Source organism: Paramacrobiotus metropolitanus, unplaced genomic scaffold (genome assembly GCF_019649055.1).
Source record: "Paramacrobiotus metropolitanus isolate TYO unplaced genomic scaffold, Prichtersi_v1.0 Parri_scaffold0000092, whole genome shotgun sequence".
NCBI lineage: Eukaryota > Metazoa > Tardigrada > Eutardigrada > Parachela > Macrobiotidae > Paramacrobiotus > Paramacrobiotus metropolitanus.
The window spans coordinates 548,542-569,659 of record NW_026570312.1 but is presented as its reverse complement, the minus strand read 5'-3'; the positions used below and the strand labels follow the sequence as shown (position 1 = coordinate 569,659).

At 44.6% G+C, this 21,118-nt stretch overlaps 3 protein-coding genes and 1 long non-coding RNA gene across 4 annotated transcripts; 1 reads left to right on the top strand and 3 right to left on the bottom strand.

Annotated features, from left to right (window-relative positions):
- Nucleotides 1–2,799: 2,799 nt before the first annotated feature.
- LOC129596563 (serpin B9-like) lies at nucleotides 2,800–4,850 on the bottom strand. The gene is made up of 2 exons (XM_055493890.1): nucleotides 3,484–4,850; nucleotides 2,800–3,273 (listed from the first exon to the last, which is right to left on the bottom strand). The coding sequence occupies exons 1-2, from the start codon at nucleotides 4,580–4,582 to the stop codon at nucleotides 3,092–3,094; spliced, it is 1,281 nt and encodes a 426-aa protein (XP_055349865.1). The 5' UTR covers nucleotides 4,583–4,850; the 3' UTR covers nucleotides 2,800–3,091.
- Nucleotides 4,851–11,175: 6,325 nt separating this feature from the next.
- On the bottom strand, nucleotides 11,176–11,946 carry LOC129596596 (uncharacterized). Its single transcript, XM_055493922.1, has one exon. The coding sequence runs from the start codon at nucleotides 11,944–11,946 to the stop codon at nucleotides 11,176–11,178; it is 771 nt and encodes a 256-aa protein (XP_055349897.1).
- Nucleotides 11,947–13,944: 1,998 nt separating this feature from the next.
- Nucleotides 13,945–17,202, bottom strand: LOC129596560 (uncharacterized). Its single transcript, XR_008691454.1, has 5 exons — nucleotides 16,382–17,202; nucleotides 15,305–15,763; nucleotides 14,510–14,647; nucleotides 14,333–14,453; nucleotides 13,945–14,271 (listed from the first exon to the last, which is right to left on the bottom strand). It is a non-coding gene; the product is annotated as an uncharacterized LOC129596560 (long non-coding RNA).
- A 668-nt stretch (nucleotides 17,203–17,870) lies between these two features.
- LOC129596594 (uncharacterized) lies at nucleotides 17,871–20,947 on the top strand. Its single transcript, XM_055493921.1, has 2 exons — nucleotides 17,871–17,970; nucleotides 19,921–20,947. Exons 1-2 carry the CDS (start codon nucleotides 17,871–17,873, stop codon nucleotides 20,937–20,939), a joined length of 1,119 nt encoding a protein of 372 aa, XP_055349896.1. The 3' UTR covers nucleotides 20,940–20,947.
- Nucleotides 20,948–21,118: the final 171 nt, after the last annotated feature.

Genomic DNA, 21,118 nt, shown 5'->3' with positions numbered 1-21,118 from the left:
TGCGCAACCGATTCCGCTATGTTTGATACCAGACGATAGAGAAAAACTTAATTGTTAATTCAGAACTGATTTCGAAAGAGTACAACTACTATAAAACGAGGAAAACCGACAAAACTTCTCTGGCTGGCCGGATTAAATTTAATCCACCAGCCAGCCAGCCAGATGCATTGTCTTGTCCTTTAATTCATGCTCACTGTTAAAACAATGCTTCCGAAAATAAACATGACGGAGCTATAACTACTTGAAGCACGACTTATTTGGCTAAGGCTGAATTTACCTTTTCATGCGCTGAAACTTATGGCATCAGAGCTCGCCTGCCTGTATTACGGAATCGAGCAGTCTTTAGACTAAATCTTTTATTAGCATCATTAAGCAAATCCGGTTTTATCGTCTCGTCTGGAAATGCTCTCGTTGCACCATTTTTTGTCTGAAGTCCATAGAGTAAGCAGTATCCAATAAAAGTACCGCTATTTGCACGTGTGTGAGTTCTTCGAATGCTGCGGTCAAAACGACACAATACGTGAGTAGTTTTAAAAATCAGCAAAAGGTGGGGGAAAGGATTAAGGAATAATAGCCAAGGGTATGCCAGGTGATATTTCTACAAACGATAGTTACTAATATTTTTCAACACAGCATGCAGTAATATGAAAGCGCCTCGGTGCTAACATATAAAAACCGCTACTGTGTGTCGCTGAGAATATCCATCCTAGCGCTGCAAGACAAACCATCCTGACTTACTTATTCGGACATTGGGGCATAAGGTACAAAAAAGCATTGATCGTTCAGTCCGGCGAGAACAATGATACGCACAATGAACCATAATAAATACAAGGGTGTTATACTCGTATCAATGGAGCCCGCCAGGAAACTGGTGGGATTGCTCGGGAGGAAGGTACACGAAGTTCGGCAGAAAGGTAGATGACCTTTGACAAAATGGTGGACGACTCGTTCACCTTTCTGCCGACCTTCGGCAGAATGGTGGATGCGATTTTATTGAACAACTACCGTCCTGCCGGCAGCATGCGCTGTCTGTTAATAATCACGGTTTCTTATTGCAACCACGGATTACGAAATAAATCTTTATTACTCGTACTATCGCCCGGTACGCCCGCCCGGACGGCTGGTAGTCGACTCACTGATGCTGTCGTGCAGGGGACCTTATGTATGGTCCCGGTCGGGGTGCGCTCGATGGTTCCGGGCAAGCTGATGTTGGGGCGAACCCGTGACAGGGTGCATGATGCCATGGTGATGTAATATTTCACCATCATGATGTAACATGACCGCACAGGAATGTGCAGTGCATACCGGCACGCCGACTTTCGGTGACTAATGGGCGGTGGTGCCAGTAATGATAGTGCCGTCACATCTTTCCTTTTGTTTTAATCAGAATAAGAAATTTAAAAATTATTGTCATGCAGCATCGGCATCCAGCAGGACGAGATGACTATATTACTACGTGTTACCCCCGCAGCAAGATAGATTCTGGTTCCTTCCTTTAATGCTCAAATTTTGTTCATTAAGAAGTAATGATGCCACCGGGCGGGCGTTTTTGAAAACCAGTATGGTTTTATTAAGGAACGACCGTCCAGGGAAAATGGAATTCCACGGATGGAATCCAATTTCCAAATCCGCGCTCCATGCGAGCGGCACGGATTTGGAAAATGGAAAATAGGAAATCCGTGGAATTCCAATTTTTGCTTGGAATTCCAGATTTCCTGTATTTGGAATTCCAAACGCACAGAAATGTTGGGGAAAAGAATTCAAACTGAATATTTTTAGTGTTTTTCAACGGGTAATTACAATTTTTTCTGCTTAAAAAAGTCGTCCTTGTTCTGGTACTACCCGGTAAAGAAAACAACGCACCAAAGATTTCGAAAAACGCAAGATTGCAACAAGGATACGCATGCATGACTCGTATAGTATCGGCCACAAGTTACCTGTGTCGATACTCGTTTAACCGCAATACATCAATGCTATACTGGTACTTGGTACTTGAAGTATGGTTTTACCATTTCGAAAGTAAGCAGAAAACAAACATGCATATCGAAAGTTAATAACTTCATACGTTGTTTTATTGTAGTCGCCAAAACTATCCCTCTTGGTTTTTTTTTGAATAGGTCAAGAAGTCTTCTTGATCTATGTGATAGTTTACAATACATGTATTCAAAAAGATAATTTGATTTCATTGTTCTATAGAAAAGATAATGGGTATTGCGAGATAATTATATCGAACAACCCCGTTCAGTAGCTAACTATCTGCAGTTGCCGAATCTGTACTACGAGTATACTGTATCTGTACTATACTCTAGACCGGTGCCGGTGGTATCATTCTGTACTATCTTCTAATACAAATAGTAAGATATTACTGCCTTGTTTACCCGTAGGAAAAGCAGATAGTTCTGTGCCCTTTTACTCTATTTAGAAGCTTGAATAAATTTCCAAGTGATGGAAGCGCAGTTATTGAGCAGCTGACGATAACTGAAATGGTGTTTTGTAAATATATACGTAAATAGATAGCTAAATAATGGTATTCCAACGAAAATAATGAAATCCTTGGATTTACGGAATTCCATTTGGATTTCCGTAAATCCACGGATTCCATGGAATTCCATGGCAATTTCCTTTCCAAATCCTTTCCACGGGCTCGCGCCCGTGGATTTGTCCTCCTTAGGTTTTATATAACGCAGTAACTAGATGCACTGACAAAATTAAACAGTGTGAATCAAGAACTTCACATTTTATTTTCAAGAATACTGTACATGTAGTTTTTATGTTTATTTTCCAGTGTGCTTTACATTTATTTTTACATTTATTTTCCAGTGTGTTTTACAGTTGCAATCATAAGCTCTGTGTCTTTTACAAATTAAGTTTTTCTGTGATGCGAGCAAACACCATTGTATGCAGCATACAACGAGATGGTACCGAGACACAACGGAGAAGAGAGATGACACAGAGATACAACAATTCAGAAGAATGGAGGAAAAGATATCATACGCAGTTTCCGGCCATAAAGAAGCAAATACACGATGAGCACAGATGTTTGTCCACAATTCGGACTAGCAGTTGCACTTTACTATCTGCAGGCTGCAACCTAATACAAGGAGGAAGCCGGATCCGCCACGCGTGCAATAAGAAGAGGAACATTGGCGATCTCGTTCCAGATGATCACTAAGAATGGTCTATCTACCACGAAATCTGGACCGGTTCCCGCAATGAGTGGCGCCAGGCGATTCCATTTAAACGCTGAAGTTGCAACGCCGTACTCACTGATGTCTGCAGAACAAACCGGCAAATTACTCAGAAACTGTTCAAGAATTTTGTTTGAGACTCCTTGTACAGTGAGAAATTCAATAAAATTTTATTTTAAATACAGTTTACTGTCAGCAAGGCTCATATGCGCAGAAGTGGATAACGCATCTACTGCAAAATATGCATATAATGCCGTATAGCGTTTGGTACTTGGGTAATAATTTTTTTACATACCTAAAACAATTTGCTCTCTAAATTCACTGATCGGCAGCGAGCCGTTTGCTGACGCATCGAGCCCATGGTCAACGCTTTCTGCCGCTGACTCATCGTACAACACACCCAATCCCATCGCGGTGAGCATCGGCTGCAGGTCGATACTGCAGCTGATGCGGAATTTCGGGAAAACAATGTGCAGCGGCAGCTCGCTGCTCTTCTCGCGCCAGCGCAGCAGCCGCTCCACCGTCAGCCGCTCTTCCAGCAAGCCTATCGTCTCGCCGCTGTCCGGGGGCGGTAGGAGCAGCATGACGCTGGACTGTCGGCCCTCCACGTTGAGGATGATCATCTGCGGGTCGCTCGGCTCGGCGTTTTCACGATTAACGCTGACGTTGTGGCAGCGCACGCCTAGCGTGAACTTGCAGACCATAAAATCCACCGTCTTCTGCACATTGCCGGGGCAGGTGAAAATTCTCGGTCCACCGTGAAACAACGGCCGCTCAAAGGCGCCGGTAAACTGGCAGATACTGGCCAGCTGAAGGTGTGGTGTGCGCCGTGTTGCTGCCTCGCGTATAACCAGATCAGCGTCTTCACTCTGCGCACTGTTGACGCCTTCTTCCGGAATTTTTTGAACCGACATTGCCAAATAATTCATTTTGGTCAACAACGTTCCTGATGGACAATATCGGTTGTCGTTATCGGCGCTAAGGTTTTCCTTCCGCAGTGAGAGTAGCTGGTACGTATCGTTGTAGAAAACAGCATTAACCATATTCAAAGCGCCGTTAGTGCTGGCAGTGTCCAGTGATGCTTGTAGATCATCGAGTGATCGCCCGTTGGGGCACAGGATATTGGTAAGTCCCAAGCGGACTTGCTCATCGACAATCGGCAGGATGGCCGTCAGAACAACCTGGACTGCGCACGGACACACCGCCAAATTCTCGTCATTAACGCGGGAACTGGCAGTGAGCGCTGTGAACATATTAACAGCGAAGCTATTCTCCAGGTTGACGGTGAAATCGTTGGTGTATGGTATCTCCCACGGGCGTTGTTTTGGCTCCTCTGATCCATGTGATGATTTCCGTTTGAAAAGCGATTTCGCGAACCTAACCAGCTTATCCATGAACGTCGGTTAGAGGAATTTTTTATAAGCACGGTATCACAGTGTTTAGTTTATAAACAAGATAACACGTCCAAAGTTTTAAAATCAGGAGGAAGCCTAATATTTCTATGTAAAGCAGGAAAATAAATCACTCCGTCTTATTCAATCAGCGCTGTTTGCTGCTACATAAAATATATCGTGCATGGGACTTGTGAAGAGGAGACGCCAGCGGAAGCACGAGTATGCTGCACGTCTCTTCGATACGTCTATGGCTTTCCTATGTGCATGCATAAAATTAATGCAGCCTGGCTATGTACTGTTTGTACTGTACTATGTACTGTAGCACCCGGTATTGATCGGTATTAACGATGTCTTAAATCCACGATCAATCCATGTGTATGAGTTATGTTGTCACTGGCTTTCAGTACAGAACCGTACGCGTACTCCGTACTTGTTGAACTACCGCTTAACTAACGCCGAGCAACATTTCCGGCGCAGTCAGTTTGCCATTTTTATACTGGCTGTTAGTACACAGAAAGCCCATGCGGCCATGCCTTCCAGCTGGCTGATACTCGTAGAAAGTTGTTTCATCTGTGAACAAGCACGCACTTTGCAGTCAAACGTACAAATTGTACGTTTGACTGGTTGAGTGTCACTAGGAAGTAAAAAATCATGCTGAGTTACTGAACAGTCAACACAGTCAGAGTACTTGTTAGTCATCACAGCTGAATTTTTTTGGTTTGTTTATAATTTTCTGCATGTTTTCCATGAATCGGATCGTTGTGTAATACGTTGTTTAACTTACCGCCCATCTGTAAATTCTTTCTTTACCCTTTCTGTAGCGGATGTGAGTGAGCTGTATCAGCCTGTATGTATGTATTCAAACTTTCTGTATGCACTCAGTACTTACTGCACTGCACTGCACATTTATTTTAAATCTGAGAATTGTAGGTGAATACACAGAAAAGCGCTTCTACATGTAAAACAAAGCTGGGAAGCCCAACCGAACCGAACAAATACAAAAACAAATGGGTTTACGGAACAAATAAGAAACCAATGTTGGTTGTATTACTGCAGCGAGAACCACAGACGAGGCCATCACACCCCCCCCCCCCGGCAGACAGCGGTTACTCTGCCCAGTAATCTGCGAGAGCTGGCGGTGTTGTTGGTGGAGATCATCCAGGCGTTGGATTCCATCCATCGCGTTCGTTGTCGCCGTCTATTCCAAGCATGGGACAATCTTCACCACGGGAGCCTACTTCCCTGGTGCGCGTGCGCGTATCCAGCGATTCGGCGGATTACGGTGCTGGGAAATTTCCTGGGCACGAGATGTACTGGGTGGCGGCATGCCTGCATGTTGAAATGCCGCAACAGCCGCACCAAACTGGTGGTAGTTAGGAAACTGCAACTGTATGGCGCTCGGCAGCTGTCCGCTGCTGCTTATCTTTGATAAGCAATGACCGTTTAGCACGGCCCTCTGTTTCAAACTTTTTGTGCAGCGACCAGAAACCGGCTTTAAGGACAGCAGTTCTAATTTAGCGATTATAAGTTGAAAAATTAGGGTTCTTTACATTGCATATTTACATCTCTTGACATTTAATGGAGTTTTGCTCATTTCATAACCCATTTCAGTCCGGCATTTCATCAGTCCTTTACCAATACAGAACGTTCCCCGAACAAATGCTGCATATCCTCGTTTCCCGTACCAATGCAATGCAAAGTTCCGCTTCTGAACTTGAGTGGACCGTTTCTCTTAATTGTGTTCGACCAAAGGAGCATTTTAGTACCGATGGCCTTACATTTAGCCCCCATACACCCATCGTTTCGCAACCTAGTGCGGAAAAAATAAAATCATCGCGCAAGTTGCGATGATTTCCGCCGCCATGGTAGAAATAAAGAACAAGCAGCAGTGCTTCTGGTCTTTCTTCGTTCCTCTCATGGCGGCGGCGCGATATAGAAGGCGTCCGGGCGTGATATGCATCAACGGCGCTACTACGTTTACGGCCCTGTGCGTTTATGGATATTTCATGTGAATTGTTTGTATTCCTTGCCTCGACGTGGCACGAAAAACTTTTGTACTATATGTGCTAGGATAGTATTTAGTTTCCGCTCCTGGGAATTTTCTACCTGGCCGTACTTTAGCGCAAGATCGGCGGTCTCATGCAGAGTCTGTACATTGGACTTGTATATTCTACAAGCTGCCGGTGATTAATTTCTTGCGTAAAGAGCGGGAGTAAGCAATAACCTCGATGTTGGCGGTCAGTACGATGGCCAAAGGCCACAACTTCACACAGGTATTGAATTGGCAAATTTAATACGATTCACCAATTCTAATGGTTTTTCCATCGTTATATGTTTGTATACGTTTTGATGCCTCCATTCTGCACCGCAGTATGTATACCATGAAGCTGTATTTTTCAATGCACCTTTGCGCAAAGAATTCATCACCGGGCTTGTGAACTCTGGTCAAATATAGCGGGCAAAACTAAGCGTGTGCCACGGTTCCCCTGTATTGCTGCCGTCACCCGCCTGGAGTGTGACGTTACGGAAATACATATGGTTAAATCTGGCGCGGTACATAAGTGCCATGTTTAGCCACAACGTAAAACTCCAGCCGGGTGACGGCAGCAATACAGGGTAACCGTGGAACACGTTTAGTTTTGCCCCCTATATGCATTTCAAATGTTGATTAAAATAAAAATATATTGCACAGTAAGTCGTAATTACTATGGTTAGTAAAGTACAGAATATGGACTTGTCAGACTAGGGTTGTTAATGGTGCGGTGCGGTGTACACCGGTGTGCTTTCGGTGCGGTTTTTACAAAAAACTGCACTTACCTTACCGGTGTAAGGCGAAAATCGCACCGGTCGGTGTGGTGAAAAACGAAAATTGCACCGCAATTTTTTACACCGCACCGCACCGGTACATACCGGTGTATCTGTAGCGCACGTCAGCTGAAAGTCCAAACAATTACCGACTTTATTATTCGTTAATCTCCACAACTTCTTGAAACTCCTTCACAATAGGATACCAAGATTTTAAACACATCAGCGCCTGCACTATGCCAGACATTAATCGGTTTCTGTCTTTCGTCAACAATTTCCCACTTCTAGAAAACCATCGCTCTGAGTCAACAGAAGACGCACAAACTCCAAGCACATCAATTGCTAAACCATGTAAACCAGGATAAAGTTTGCCGTTACGCTTCCAGTACTCCAGGACATCGCACTCTGGCTCTTTAGCAGCACCAAGGTATCTATCGACTTCGTTTCCTCCGTTCAGAGATCCGATGAAATTCTGTTCAGAAATTTCGAACGAACTGAGCCCGACAGTGACTGCACAGGAGCAACTGGCGCAACCGCTCTGCTGTAGTAGGCGTAGTATTTCTTTAACAAATCTAAAGAAATTACAATAAGCGAAAATCCAGTCTTCTTAAACCATTTGCATAAAAGTTACCTGTCGCTTCTTTGCGCTGCTCCGCGGTCTCATAAACTTCCAGCTTCACGCACGGGTCCAGCATCTGACACACAAATACGATCTCTTGATTCCAGCTATCCGCCTCGACTTCCAGTAACTTCTGACGCATTTTTTCAGCACAATCACGAATCCAAGACTTCTGCAAATCATTCCATTAGCGAGTAAAATTAAACTCATGGACCAGTCTGGTCCGTGGGTACGATGCCAAAATACGATGACAAAATAAGTAGTTATTACTGCTATGTAGTATAAAGAAATTATAGATACCGGTATCTAGCTGTGTGCTGGTAACAGCATGTACTATGCACGTTATTAATTCTGCTATATTTACTGTTTTAAATTCAAAGTTTATTTAGAATCAGTTATTGCTTACTAATGCAAAGTTGAATCGGCAGCTCTCAAAATGTAGGGATAGGGTTTGAAAACATGGTTTCGCAAAGTGAAAGGTTGGATACTTCGTCCCGGAGCAGTCACGCGTAACTTCGTCTAGCGGACTAAGCAGATCAATCAGACCTTTCACATCTTCCCACTCGGTTTCTGTTAGAATGTGCTTCTGTACGGCAGCCGATCCTTGGTTGGTCAAAAAGCGGCACAGATCATTTCTAGCAGCGTATGCTTCTACCAACATCTTTAGCGTACTGTTCCACCTTGTTTTTACGTCCATGGAGAGTTTGATATCTTTTCGCTTAATAAACGCACGGTACTGTTTCTTCGCTTTAGGCCTCTTTACGTATTTAATCATTTCGTGAATACGATGAACCAGTGATTCTTTGTCATTGAATCCTACATCCACAACGTTGTGAACAGCATGGCAGATGCATCTCAGGCGAAACTCCGACACTGTAAAATACAAACAAATTAGAAATTTACTGTCACATTCCGGACTAATCAAGTACCTAATGCCCACTATCATTGCTTCATATCAGCCTTTCATTTTCCAATATCATGTACCATTTTTTTATTTCGCTACCAAAAGTTCTGGATAACAATGATTATCTGCACCTGCACTTTGTTTTGAAAATCTTTTAGTGAAACTGTGATATTCTAATAATTAGCATTCAGAAATAATACGGCTAGAAACGACAGAGGCTTCAATTTATTTTTTTTCAATCAAAATAAGATAAGGAAATACGCATTCACTTATAACTGTAAAATTTAATTTTTTCATAAATAAACAAAAATTGCAGCTACAAATATTCCTACCTTGATCACCATTCCCCTGGTCCGCTCTCTCCAGACGCAGCGACAAATACAATTCCTCACAGAACGCTTTCATGTTTGCTGCTCCATCAACCGTAAAGCCGAAAGTCTTGTGAGCAATGCCGTAATCATTTAGTATGCCAAGTACAGCTGCCTTTAAGTTTGCCGCAGTGTGCTCAATGCCGGGATCTATAAAGTCGAGCAAAATCTGCGCAACAGTGTAGTCCGGTGTGATCCAGTGGGCAGTCACTGCCATAAATGCTTCCTGACCGACTGACGTCCACGTGTCCAGCGTGATACTGATTCTCCCAGGTGCGCTGATCAGTATCTTTTTAATCTAATAAAAATCAGCGTTGTAAGTATGCAGTTCTTTTTCATGATAATATTTTTTAAAAATATCGTCTAGTTATGCTAGAATTTAAAGCCACATACAAAGTCGCCATGTTGCATTTGCGTCGTGTAACACAAACAAATCATAAATCCAGTTAATCAGTGTCTTACCTTCTCTTTTATAATCTCATACTCACTGATCACATTTTCTTTTAACGTCTGACGGCAAGGCACTTTGTAAGCTGGGTTCAATTCACGGAACAGTTCTTCCAATTCTTCAGTTTCCACGATTCGGAAAGAAAGGTTTGCGGACACAATCAGGCGACGTAGCAGATTGTCAATTTTCTGCTGCTTTTTGCTGTCCAGTTTAGCAGGTTTAGCTAGAAATATTTCCGGAATGGTACGCTTCTTCCCTTTCTCTGCATCACACTTGCTCGGGTGCTTGGCTTTTACATGCGTCCATAAAACTGTCGTAGAGTTCGAGTCTTTGTAGTAAGTGGAGCAATATCGGCACACATACTTCTTCTTCTCATTATCCCGAATAAAATGTTGCCAAATCTCGGATTGCTTGCTCGAAGACGGTTTATGAGGTGTCCCGTCCGCAGAGACCGCGCTGGCAGGAGATGCTGGCACTTGAAGGCTTTCATCGTCCATCAGCTGATCACTACGGAGTGCAGCGCGCTCTGCGCTTTCCTCTCTATCGCGCCGGATTTCTTGGGATAGAGATAAGCCTCCTAAGGGCATCTTTGACGCCAACAGTATATATCGAGTGGTAAAAATTTTTATGAAGTGAAAGTTTCGAAACAGATTTCTTAAATCTAAAGATATTAATAACGAAAACAACTGTATAACGTAGAAAATTAACCCGTCAAACTCTTGCGCTTCACGTTTTCTTTCTTATGGCAGCCCGATTGTTGCAGCTGCGGCAATTACAGACATGCGCCCGTTGGTGTGAACCCAGCCCGCAGCTATATTTCATAACATTATTTGTTATAATTACAGTATCTTCGAATGACTTCGATTAACCGGTGGTTAACCGGTGTACATCAACGCGGTTACCCCAACGCACCGGTGTGTGCCGGTGTGGTTTTTTTCAAAAGCCGCACCGCCTGTACCAATTATTTTTCAAAATCGCACCGCAATTTTTCCAAATTGCACCGGTGCACTGGTAAAAAACCGCACCGTTAACAACCATATGTCAGACATAATCGCGCTGTAAGCGACAGACAGGATACATCAGGGCCGTAGCGAGGGTATAGGCGCACTGGCGCGCGCCTACCCCTCCTCGGCCAACTTTTGAATAATATTTGCGCCCGAAACTGGCGCACAGGCGCACGGGCGCGAAATTTCTAGATTTTTCAAAAGGCGCAGCGGGCGCCACTGGCCGTGCGCCCGTGGCGCAGATTGGATTTTGGCCGGATGTGCCTTGGTCTGACGTACGGCGATCAAGAACTATAATTGTCGTGTACGCTAAAACGATTTATTAATTTAGACTTTCAGCGCGCTATCCAACTGAGCAATTAATATTACAGAGGACAACATCATGAGTGTTGCTATGGCATACACTACACCTTCCTTTCTCAAAAAAAATAAGGAAAACGGCTCGTTAATCAAAAATATCGGTGTACTTGACTATCTCGTTAACATTATCCGGTTCTTCATAAACATAGTTGGATTTTCCACCACACATTCTTTGTAAGTGGCCCTTTACGCCACACTTATTACACGGCATATTTTTGTACCAACAATCTTTTACGAGGTGGCGTCCTCCGCATCCTGTGCACGTTACCCCTTTCGGTCCTTTGCCCCTTACGGCCATCACCCTTTCATCCTTCTCCTCCATTCTGCTTTCAAACTTTTGCGCATCGGCCAGCGCTCCCTCTATGCTGGTTGGCTCCCTGCTGTACAGGTGCTGTCGCGTCTTCTCCCGTTGGATTCCGCCCAGGAAAGCAGCTAGCAGCATCTCGTCCAATATCGTTCCAGTAAACTCACAGTTGATTGACTTCGCCCGGAGGCGGTTGCTGTATTCAACAAGGCTTTCTCCTTGTTGCTGGGTGAGACGGAAGAATTGTGACCTTTCGTAATGTTTTGATGTCTGCTTGACGTATAAGCGATCCAGCTTGTATATCAACTGCTCCACTGTAAACTCTTTAATCTTCTGCGGATAGCATACTTGGTACAGGGACTCGAAGGCTTTGCGCTCCAAACTTTCCACCAGTAAGTTGACTTTCTTATCATCCTGTACATCCAACAGGACGACGAAGTTGTCAAAACGCTGCTTCCATGCACCCCAGTCTGTGTTGTCTGGATCAAATCGCTCCATCGCAGAATGCGAAGGAACTGTCGCCAGAGCTGTCTGCGATCTCGTCGTAGGCATGGTGCAGTGCGTTATGGTATAACAATTCCCCTTTCCAATCTGACCGTAACTCAGAAATCTCTATCCATTCACGCCACTGTCGTGTACGCTAATACGATTTATTAATTTAGACTTTCAGCGCGCTATTCAACTGAGCAATTAATATTACAGAGGACAACATCATGAGTGTTGCTATGGCATACACTACAATAATAATTAAACTATTTATATTAATTAAAGCATTAAAGCCCCGCCTGTATATACGGGCGTAACGGGCGCAGGCTTCGAAATTTATGGGCACAGTGGGCTCAGACTGACCTTCGAAGCGGGCGCAAATGGCGCAGCCAAATTGCGCCTACCCCATCCCACGGACCTCGCTACGGCCCTGGGATACATAAATGAATGATTGAACATTTGTCCTGTTACCTGTAGCTGTATAATATTATGAGTAACCTCTATAACAACAGTGAGATAATCAGTAAAATAATATGTTTCCTGTTACGTCGTTATTAACAGTTAAACTAGCTATTATAGTATGAAGTAGACCGTAATAGATTAATACGAAAAACGCACACGGACTAATGCATGCCCCTGCTTTTAAAGTGAAGCGCTTTCGATAATATTAGTGCTTCTCATATGCCACTACCGCATACACGTAGCCGTCGTTGCCAGCGGCAGCAAGGCACCTTCGAGGTAAGGCATTTGTTGGTGCCGTAATCTTTTCCCGGGTTTAACCGGTGCTAGGTCTTGCATCCTCGATATTGTTATCATGTTTTTGAAGAATACAGGTAAATCAAAATACCGGCTACTATGGCTTTTGCTAAATAGGTAGGCGCTTGTATTCATTAAGCATTTATTCATCATTTATATATTATTATTTACTAAACATTCTTGATTATGATAGATCAGCATTTATGTATTTCCGCTTGCGATTGACAGCATAGTTTGTGCCTTAGTGGGGAACGCGATGAAGCTGTCCCTTAATACTTTCTGTATACCGTTTTCTTTATTTAATTTTTATTTTTTTCTAGCGACGCTGCTGACCACTACCAGTGATTGTACTCAAGCTGAATCAGGTGTGTTGCACAACTGCAAGTACAGAGTACAACACGTACAACGGAGTTGATACATATATGACTGTATATATATATGACTATATGACTGACTATATGACTGTATATGACTATATGATGACTATATGACTGTATATAACTATATGATGACTATATGATATATGATGACTGTATATGACTATATGATGACTATATGATATATGATGACTGTATATGACTATATGATGACTATATGATGACTGTATATAACTATATGATGACTATATGACTGTATATAACTATATGATGACTATATGATATATGATGACTGTATATGACTATATGATGACTATATGATGACTGTATATAACTATATGATGACTATATGACTGTATATAACTATATGATGACTATATGATATATGATGACTGTATATGACTATATGATGACTATATGATGACTGTATATAACTATATGATGACTATATGACTGTATATAACTATATGATGACTATATGATATATGATGACTGTATATGACTATATGATGACTATATGATATATGATGACTGTATATGACTATATGATGACTATATGATGACTGTATATAACTATATGATGACTGTATATGACTATATGATGACATATATGACTGACTATATGACTGTATATGACTATATGATGACTATATGACTGTATATAACTATATGATATATGATGACTGTATATGACTATATGATGACTATATGATGACTGTATATGACTATATAATGACTATATGATGACTGTATATAACTATATGATGACTGTATATGACTATATGATGACATATATGACTATATGACTGTATCTGTGTACCAGTAATTGCAAGACTGACTACAATAGGTGCATCGCTAGAAAAACTCAGCGCTGTCGCGTGACGCTTAACTTTTGAATATGTTAGTTCATATAATTATTATTATACGGGTATTATTAGCTCGTATTAACCATCCTCAAAGTCCAAGTAAAGTACTGTAACTTGCAATACTACGTAAAACTTCTTAGAAGTTTGGGATACGGATTCTCTATGTATTGTGACAATACACAGCGCATTGTGCTTTTCGCGTTAAGATGTTTCACTACGCTGCAGACGACCGGTTGAGTTGGCTGGTGTTGGTGGCGAGACAGGGCGTATTGGCCACCTCATCCCAGAAGCGGATCATCTCGACCATGTTGTGCGTCCCGAACTGCCACTGCGCCGCCTGGTTCAGCTCCATGTAGCGGCCGCCCTGGCTGAAGTCCGCGCCCGCCATCCGCCTGCATCATAATATGAACCTTTGTCAGGTTTTTCTCCTTCAAACGGAAGTTCAATACCTACCCGTTGTTAGCCATTTGCCGCAGCATCTGCCTCATACTGTTGGTCATCGCCGGGTTCAGTTGTACGCCAAAGGGCGACGGATTGCCGAAGATGTGCTGGATGTCCAGCGTGTGAAATGCCCCTGGAAGACAGCCCCGGTGACCTTTGCTGTGAATAGCAGTTAGCCAGGGAATTTACCTAGGCCGGTGTCGGCGTCGTATACGTGATGCGGAAAACCAGGCTGGACGGATACCAACCACCCGGCGGATGGCCGCGCTGAGTGTAGAACGCGGCCTCCTTGGCAGCGGGATAGCCGATTTGGGATTCACTGCCCAACTGCAAATTATCCAATACACTGATTCGGGATGATTGGAAAACGATCGAAATGGCTCATTTAGAGGAAGTAAAAGTCGCAGCAAAGTGTGGACAAATAACTCTGACTCCCTCTTCCGATCCTTTTGACCGAATTCATCTTTATACTAAAAGGAGAATATTTATATAGGGGGCAAAACCAGGCATCTTCCACGGTTCCCCTGTACTGCTGCCGTCACCCGCCTGGAGTTTGACGTTGTGGCTGAACACGGCGCTTATGTACCGCGCCAGATTTAACCGTATACTCCATACTCCAGGCGGGTGACGGCAGCAGTACAGGGGAACCGTGGAAGATGCCTAGTTTCGCCCCTTATATATTGATGCAAACAATGTACTTGGAAGAGCTTCCACAGAGCGGCTGGCGTGCGTCCCTGCTGGTCACGTTGAAGCGCTGCATGACACGCTGCGCCAGCGCGTAGTTGGGCTGACTGCACACCTGGCCGGAGCCGGTGCTGGTCAGCAGGAACTGCCGGGCAATCAAATCACACACCGATTCTAACGTCAGAGGCTGGTTTTGGTCGAACAAATTTGTAAAGGCCACGGGCGGCAATATACGGCTCGTAACTCTCAACGCTCGCACTTCTTCTTTACAGTTTTAACAATTATGGGGTGTTTACGTACACTGCAAAAGGAAAGAGGCCTCCTCTCGGAGCTATCCCGTTAGGATGCTGATCCCGGATGTGATCGTGGTCCACCACCAGTCCGTACATTTGCGTAATCTACGACGATCGATGGGAGACTATCAGCGTATCCGGGAAGTGACTGTGTCTTAGATTTCTTGGGTTTCTGGAGACGTGCGCTGATGCTAGGTCGTCGCATACACTCGCACGTCCGGCTAACTATGACACCGGCAGCATACAGGCGGCTTGCAACTGTTGCACAGACAAAATTACTCGCCAAGCTGGCTATTGGCTGAACAGCTAGCTCAAAATCACCGGCTGATGGTGTTTATCTACAAACGCCACCGTCAGTGTATTCAGCTGACGGACATCCACATCGACAATATTAGAGGCCGTCCACTCCCTGTGGCGGCAGCGCGTGGAATCACGAGGATCGGCACTCTTGGTACTGGTTCAGCGCCTGCAGACAGTAACGTGATCACCGGTCAATATGGGAAATTTTTACACTAGCACTCTGTTCACTACCTGGGCGGCGCATAGCTCCAAGCGTAAGTAGAGGATTTACACTTTTGGTAACCTACCTTCTTGTGGAAACCATTTTCACTATACCACAATTTGTGTTTTACGAAAACCTTGAAGCCGAACATTCTAACTGAAAGAAATTCAGGTACAGTACTTCCGGCGTTTGGAACCAATTGCAACCGCTCGGTGTGACAGCGTCATGGGAATTTTACAGTACATGTCTCTTTATTTTAAATCAAACTCAAACTGGCAGATTGTTGTATCTGTATGTTACTATCTAGCTAGGTTATAATAATGCGCTTGTGAAGCGAGAAGCGGCTCACGTACAGCGACAAAATCTTTCAAAGGATTTCAACGTATTGCGCCGTGGTGCAGTGGTACTGCCTACGCGGATCTACGACGTAGCCGGGGTTCGATTCCCCCATCGGCGCCTTTTTCAGCCGTTTCTCGGTTTCCCTCGGATTGCGCCCTGCTCAGACGCAGCTACTACATCACATCATGACAAAGATACACACGTGCCACAGTGGCCACCGCCATGGAGAATAACAGCTCGTACCTTCAAAATCATTTGATCGCCTTCCGAATCACCCTGACCATTCACCATTCGTGGAATGTATTCCGCAATCCAATCCTCAACGGGCTGACGATCCAGCGGCTTCTCCAGCACTAGATTCCTCTCGAACACATCCCACAGCTGTTGCTCCATCTGCTGACGCGACTGGACGTTGAGTGAGTGATGTGACACGAGCGCCGTCAAATTGTCATCTAGCGAGCCGGCAGTTTTTCCACACCACTCTGTCGCAGTCACACTGCACGACTAGATCAGCCGTTCGGCTGATCACCTCCTGGATACGATCCGTCCGTCCGCCGACGTCGCAGTCGTCGAACACCAGCACCGGCAGGCGTCCCGGTTTAAGGATGTGGTTGATCGGTGCGGAGAGTTGCCGAGCGTCGTACAGCTGCAGTTTGTGCACCACCACAAACTTAGTGGCGCTGCTGAGGCATTTCAGCAGGCACGCCGCCACCCAGTACATATCCCGATTGGGAAATTTCACCCCATAATTCGCGCCCTTGCCGGTCACGCGGACCTCGGGGAAGTAGGCATCCGTGGTGAGAAGAGCGTTCCACAGTGGACAGACGCGTCGACAGCGCCATCGCCCGATGGAGTCCAGCGACCGGAAGATCTCCACCAACAGCACGGGCGGCAGCCGCAGATTACTGCGCGCAGTAACCGCTGTTTGACGGGATGTGGTAGCATCGGCTTGAATTCTCGCTGCAGTGATGCAGATGCTCTCCTGTCAGAATCAACAGTAACTTACATTACCTCAGCCATCGCATCGCTCAATACCGAACGTTATACAAAGTACTTAACCGGATTACACATAATAAGCATGAGCCGTTTAGTTCCCATTCTTGTACCATTGTCTTGGGGATACCCACGCCCCACGTGAGTGATTTTATCATCACATAAAATATCACATTCAAGTTGATTCAATCATCTCTCATTTAATCGGATTTTAGCATTTAGCCACAAACCGGTGTAATTTTACCGGATTAATCATACTGATTATTGGGCCAGGTCAATTGCTCTGTGTAAGTCTTACGCGACGCGCAAGCGGCAGTCGGGTAAAAATTCATGACGTCACGGCGCGTAAGCAGGTAAACGATTTGATTGGTAGACCACAATTCTGGGATGGGTTTTCAGCTTACCCGTGCGTGTAACCGTTGCGCTTCGAAATCGAAGCGCAACCGTTACCCAAACTACGAGTAACTCGTAACTCTCCTGCACAGATCAACAAAATTTTTGTTTGTTTGAACCAAAAGTGCATCCAACGACCCAGATTGACACTCCTAAACTCAGAATTAACTTTTTTGATGTAGTACCACATTAAAGCATCAAAAATAAAATTTTCGGTTCCACTTCAGTTTTTCAGTTGTTCAGTTTCTTTCTTGCCACGGAAGCGTACTCGACTTACGATTGGACGATAAATTTTTCGCTGAGTCATGGACAGCTTTTTACGCGTTTCTCCGTTACCCGACGCGCAATGGTTACCCAGATGCAATTGACCTGGCCCATTAAATTATTACTATTATCCCTGCAAGCCGCCTGCATGCTGCCGGTGCCAGTTAGCCGGATGTGCGCGTGTGTGGTAGCGCGTGCCAGCCAGAGGCCGCATGGCGCGTGCCAGCCAAAGGCCGCAACAAGACGGCACCAGCCGTGTGGATCACTGATTCCCCCCATTCCAAGCTTACCTAATTCACATCTGCTTATGCGTTGTCATGTTTGCATGTTCTTGATGAGAACTCTTACGATGGTGCACATATGGAATGTGGCAATGGTTGTTCTCGTAGGCTATCATAGTTAGCGTTTACTGGTGGAGGTCAATTACATTTGGGTAAGCGTTGCGCGTCGAGTAACGGGGAAAAATGTGACGTAACAGCGCGTAAACAAGTAAACATTCTGATTCGCAGTCACAAAATCTGGGATGGGTTTTCAGCTTACTTGTCCGCGTAAGCGTTGCGCTTCGACGTCGAAGCGCAACCATTACCCAAACTACGAGTAACTCGTAACTCTTCTGCACAGATCAACAAAATTTGTGTGTGTTTGGGCCAAAAGTAAATCCAACGACCCAGAGTCACATTCCAAAACTCATAATTAACTTTTTTGACGTAATACCGCATTTACCACATTACAGCATTAAATATGAGCTTTTCAGTTTCACTTCGGTGTTCAATTTCTTTCTTGGCACGGAAGCGTACTCGACTTACGATTGGACGATAATTTTTTCGCTGAGTCATGGATAGTTTTTTACGCTTTTCTCCGTTACCCGACGCTCAACGGTTACCCAAATGTAATTGACCTCTACCACTGTGCGCTGTATGTGTTAGTCTACGAGTATGTTCGTTCAGGCGAGTGGAAGGATACGTGATTCCTGTCGGTCGTATTTAATCGCTTGTTAATGCTTTGCACATTATCATTACGATCATTACATTACACCGAATCTGGAGTTCAGTCTGTTATCCGTTATATATCATTAAAATGTTAACAACCAGTTATTGCACAGTGTACGGTTACGAGTCTATCTTCCCACTATTATCCCACTTATTGTCCAGTTAATATGTACTGTGAGGAGAGAAGCGGCTCGTGTACAGCGACAAAGCCTTTCAAGGATTTTCAACACTTTGCTCCGTGGTGCAGTGGTACTGCCTACGCGGATCTAACGACGTGTCACGTAGCCGTTCGATTACCCCATCGGTGCATTTTCGGTTTCTCGGTTTCCTTCGGATGCCGCTCGGCTGAGAGTACTATTCAACTAGTTATCCAATTATGACTACTTCGCTTACTCGCGTTCCGACCGCTTACACAGTATACTGTCTTTCACGTTCCGTCCGCCCGATCGCATTCGTAGCCCCTGCAGCGCGCGGCTACGTGGTAATTAGCAGCAGACTGCACTTTTCAGTTTATTTTTCCCCAGCATGTCAAATTACTAAATTTTAATCCTCCGAAGTATATTGTTACTTACCAGGACACATTTTACGGGTCCCAATTCAGAAAAATCTGATCTTTGGCATAAACATAGTATACCACCGTAGTACTTATATTTAAAAAATAATTTCAGCTGCTGACACTCAAAGGGCGTGGCCAAAACACAATTAAAAAGTAAGTAATACTGCATGTTATTACAATGCACTAGCGTTATATCCGCACAGGCTTTTTACAAAATAAGAGCGTATCAGGAAAGTTTCACCTCTTGCAGAAACGTGGTATTTTGCCACATTATGATTAATGAAAATTTTCATGTGCAGACGTTAAGACGACACAGTAGAAAAACCATTTTGTAGCTGCTATTCTTTGCAGTAGTGCAACAGTACAGTACGTACCACATACTGGCAATGTAACTGCATTCTCGATTTTGCTTTTTCTCACTGTGTGCAGTGTGCTCCCGAAACTTGTGATAAATATTAAAGTTCATTGTTTTTTGACTGTGCTGTAGTCGCACACTGTCATTTGGCAAAATATGAGAATTTCCTGATTTATTATTATTACATGTACTGATACAAAATTATTATTACATGTCCTTCCGGTTGCAAAAGGCGGTCTCGGAATAAGAAGTCTGGAGAAGCTTGCACTTCCGGCTTTCCTGGCCTCGGCTTACTCTGTGGCTACATTAACTTCAGAGATCGTTGATTTTCATCCGGAGACGTACTGCCTGGATGCCGCTGCAGAGTGGCAAGAAACAACCCAAAACGACCTCCCACCCCCTAATGCGAGAAAACTCCAGAAAGTATGGGATGAACCCATAGTCGAAAGCACCGTGCAACGGGTGCAAACGGCTATCGGGAATGACCTCTCCGGTCAAGCGCGGTTCTTGGGTGTCAGCACAAAGGAAAATGGAGCGTGGCTGGGAGCACTTCCAGCTGCCTCACTGGGCAATCTCCTCACCGATTCCGCGGTCAGAATCGCAGTGGGCTTACGCCTGGGAGCACCGGTCATTACCCCACACCGTTGTGTTTGCGGAGATTGGGCGGATGCCCGCGGCTACCACGCCCTCAGCTGCAAGAAAAGCCGTGGAAGAATTCCTACCCATAAATGTCTGAACGCTATTTGGAAGCGCAGTCTCGCCTCCGCCGGCTTCGAAAGCGAATTGGAGCCACTAGGTATCTGCCCAACAAATAACAAGCGCCCTGACGGCGTTACGCTGACACCATGGGAAAGAGGGCGAATGTTGGCATGGGATGCCACGTGTGTTAACACCATGGCCATTTCGCATATCGTGGCAACGTCTACACGTGCGGGAGCGGCGGCAGCACAGGCCGAGCAAAGCAAGGCGGAAAAATACCGGGACATCACTCCAAATTACCTTTTCAGCGCCTTGGGCTTCGAGACGGTTGGACCGCCCGGACCAGAAGCAACCCGCATGATGACAGTAGTTGGACAGAAGATTCAAGAGGAAACCGGCGAAAAGCGGGCCACAGAATTCCTGCGCCAGCGGATCAGCATCGAAATCCAACGAGGCAATGCGGCATCTATCCTGGGAACGGCACCGATGGGAGCAAATTTAGATCAAATGTTCTCTGTGATTAGGCCGCATGAGTCAGTTGATGCTGTGTAATAAGTGAACTCTCCTGAGGTTGTGTAAGAAATATATGTTAAGAAATTTGTAAAAAAAACTGATACAAACAGCTGTTAGAGTACTACGCTAGTGCAGTGCAGTACATACTACATAGTATGTAGTATGTATGCACTACTGCAAAGAATAGCAGCTACAAAATGGTTTTTCTACTGTGTCGT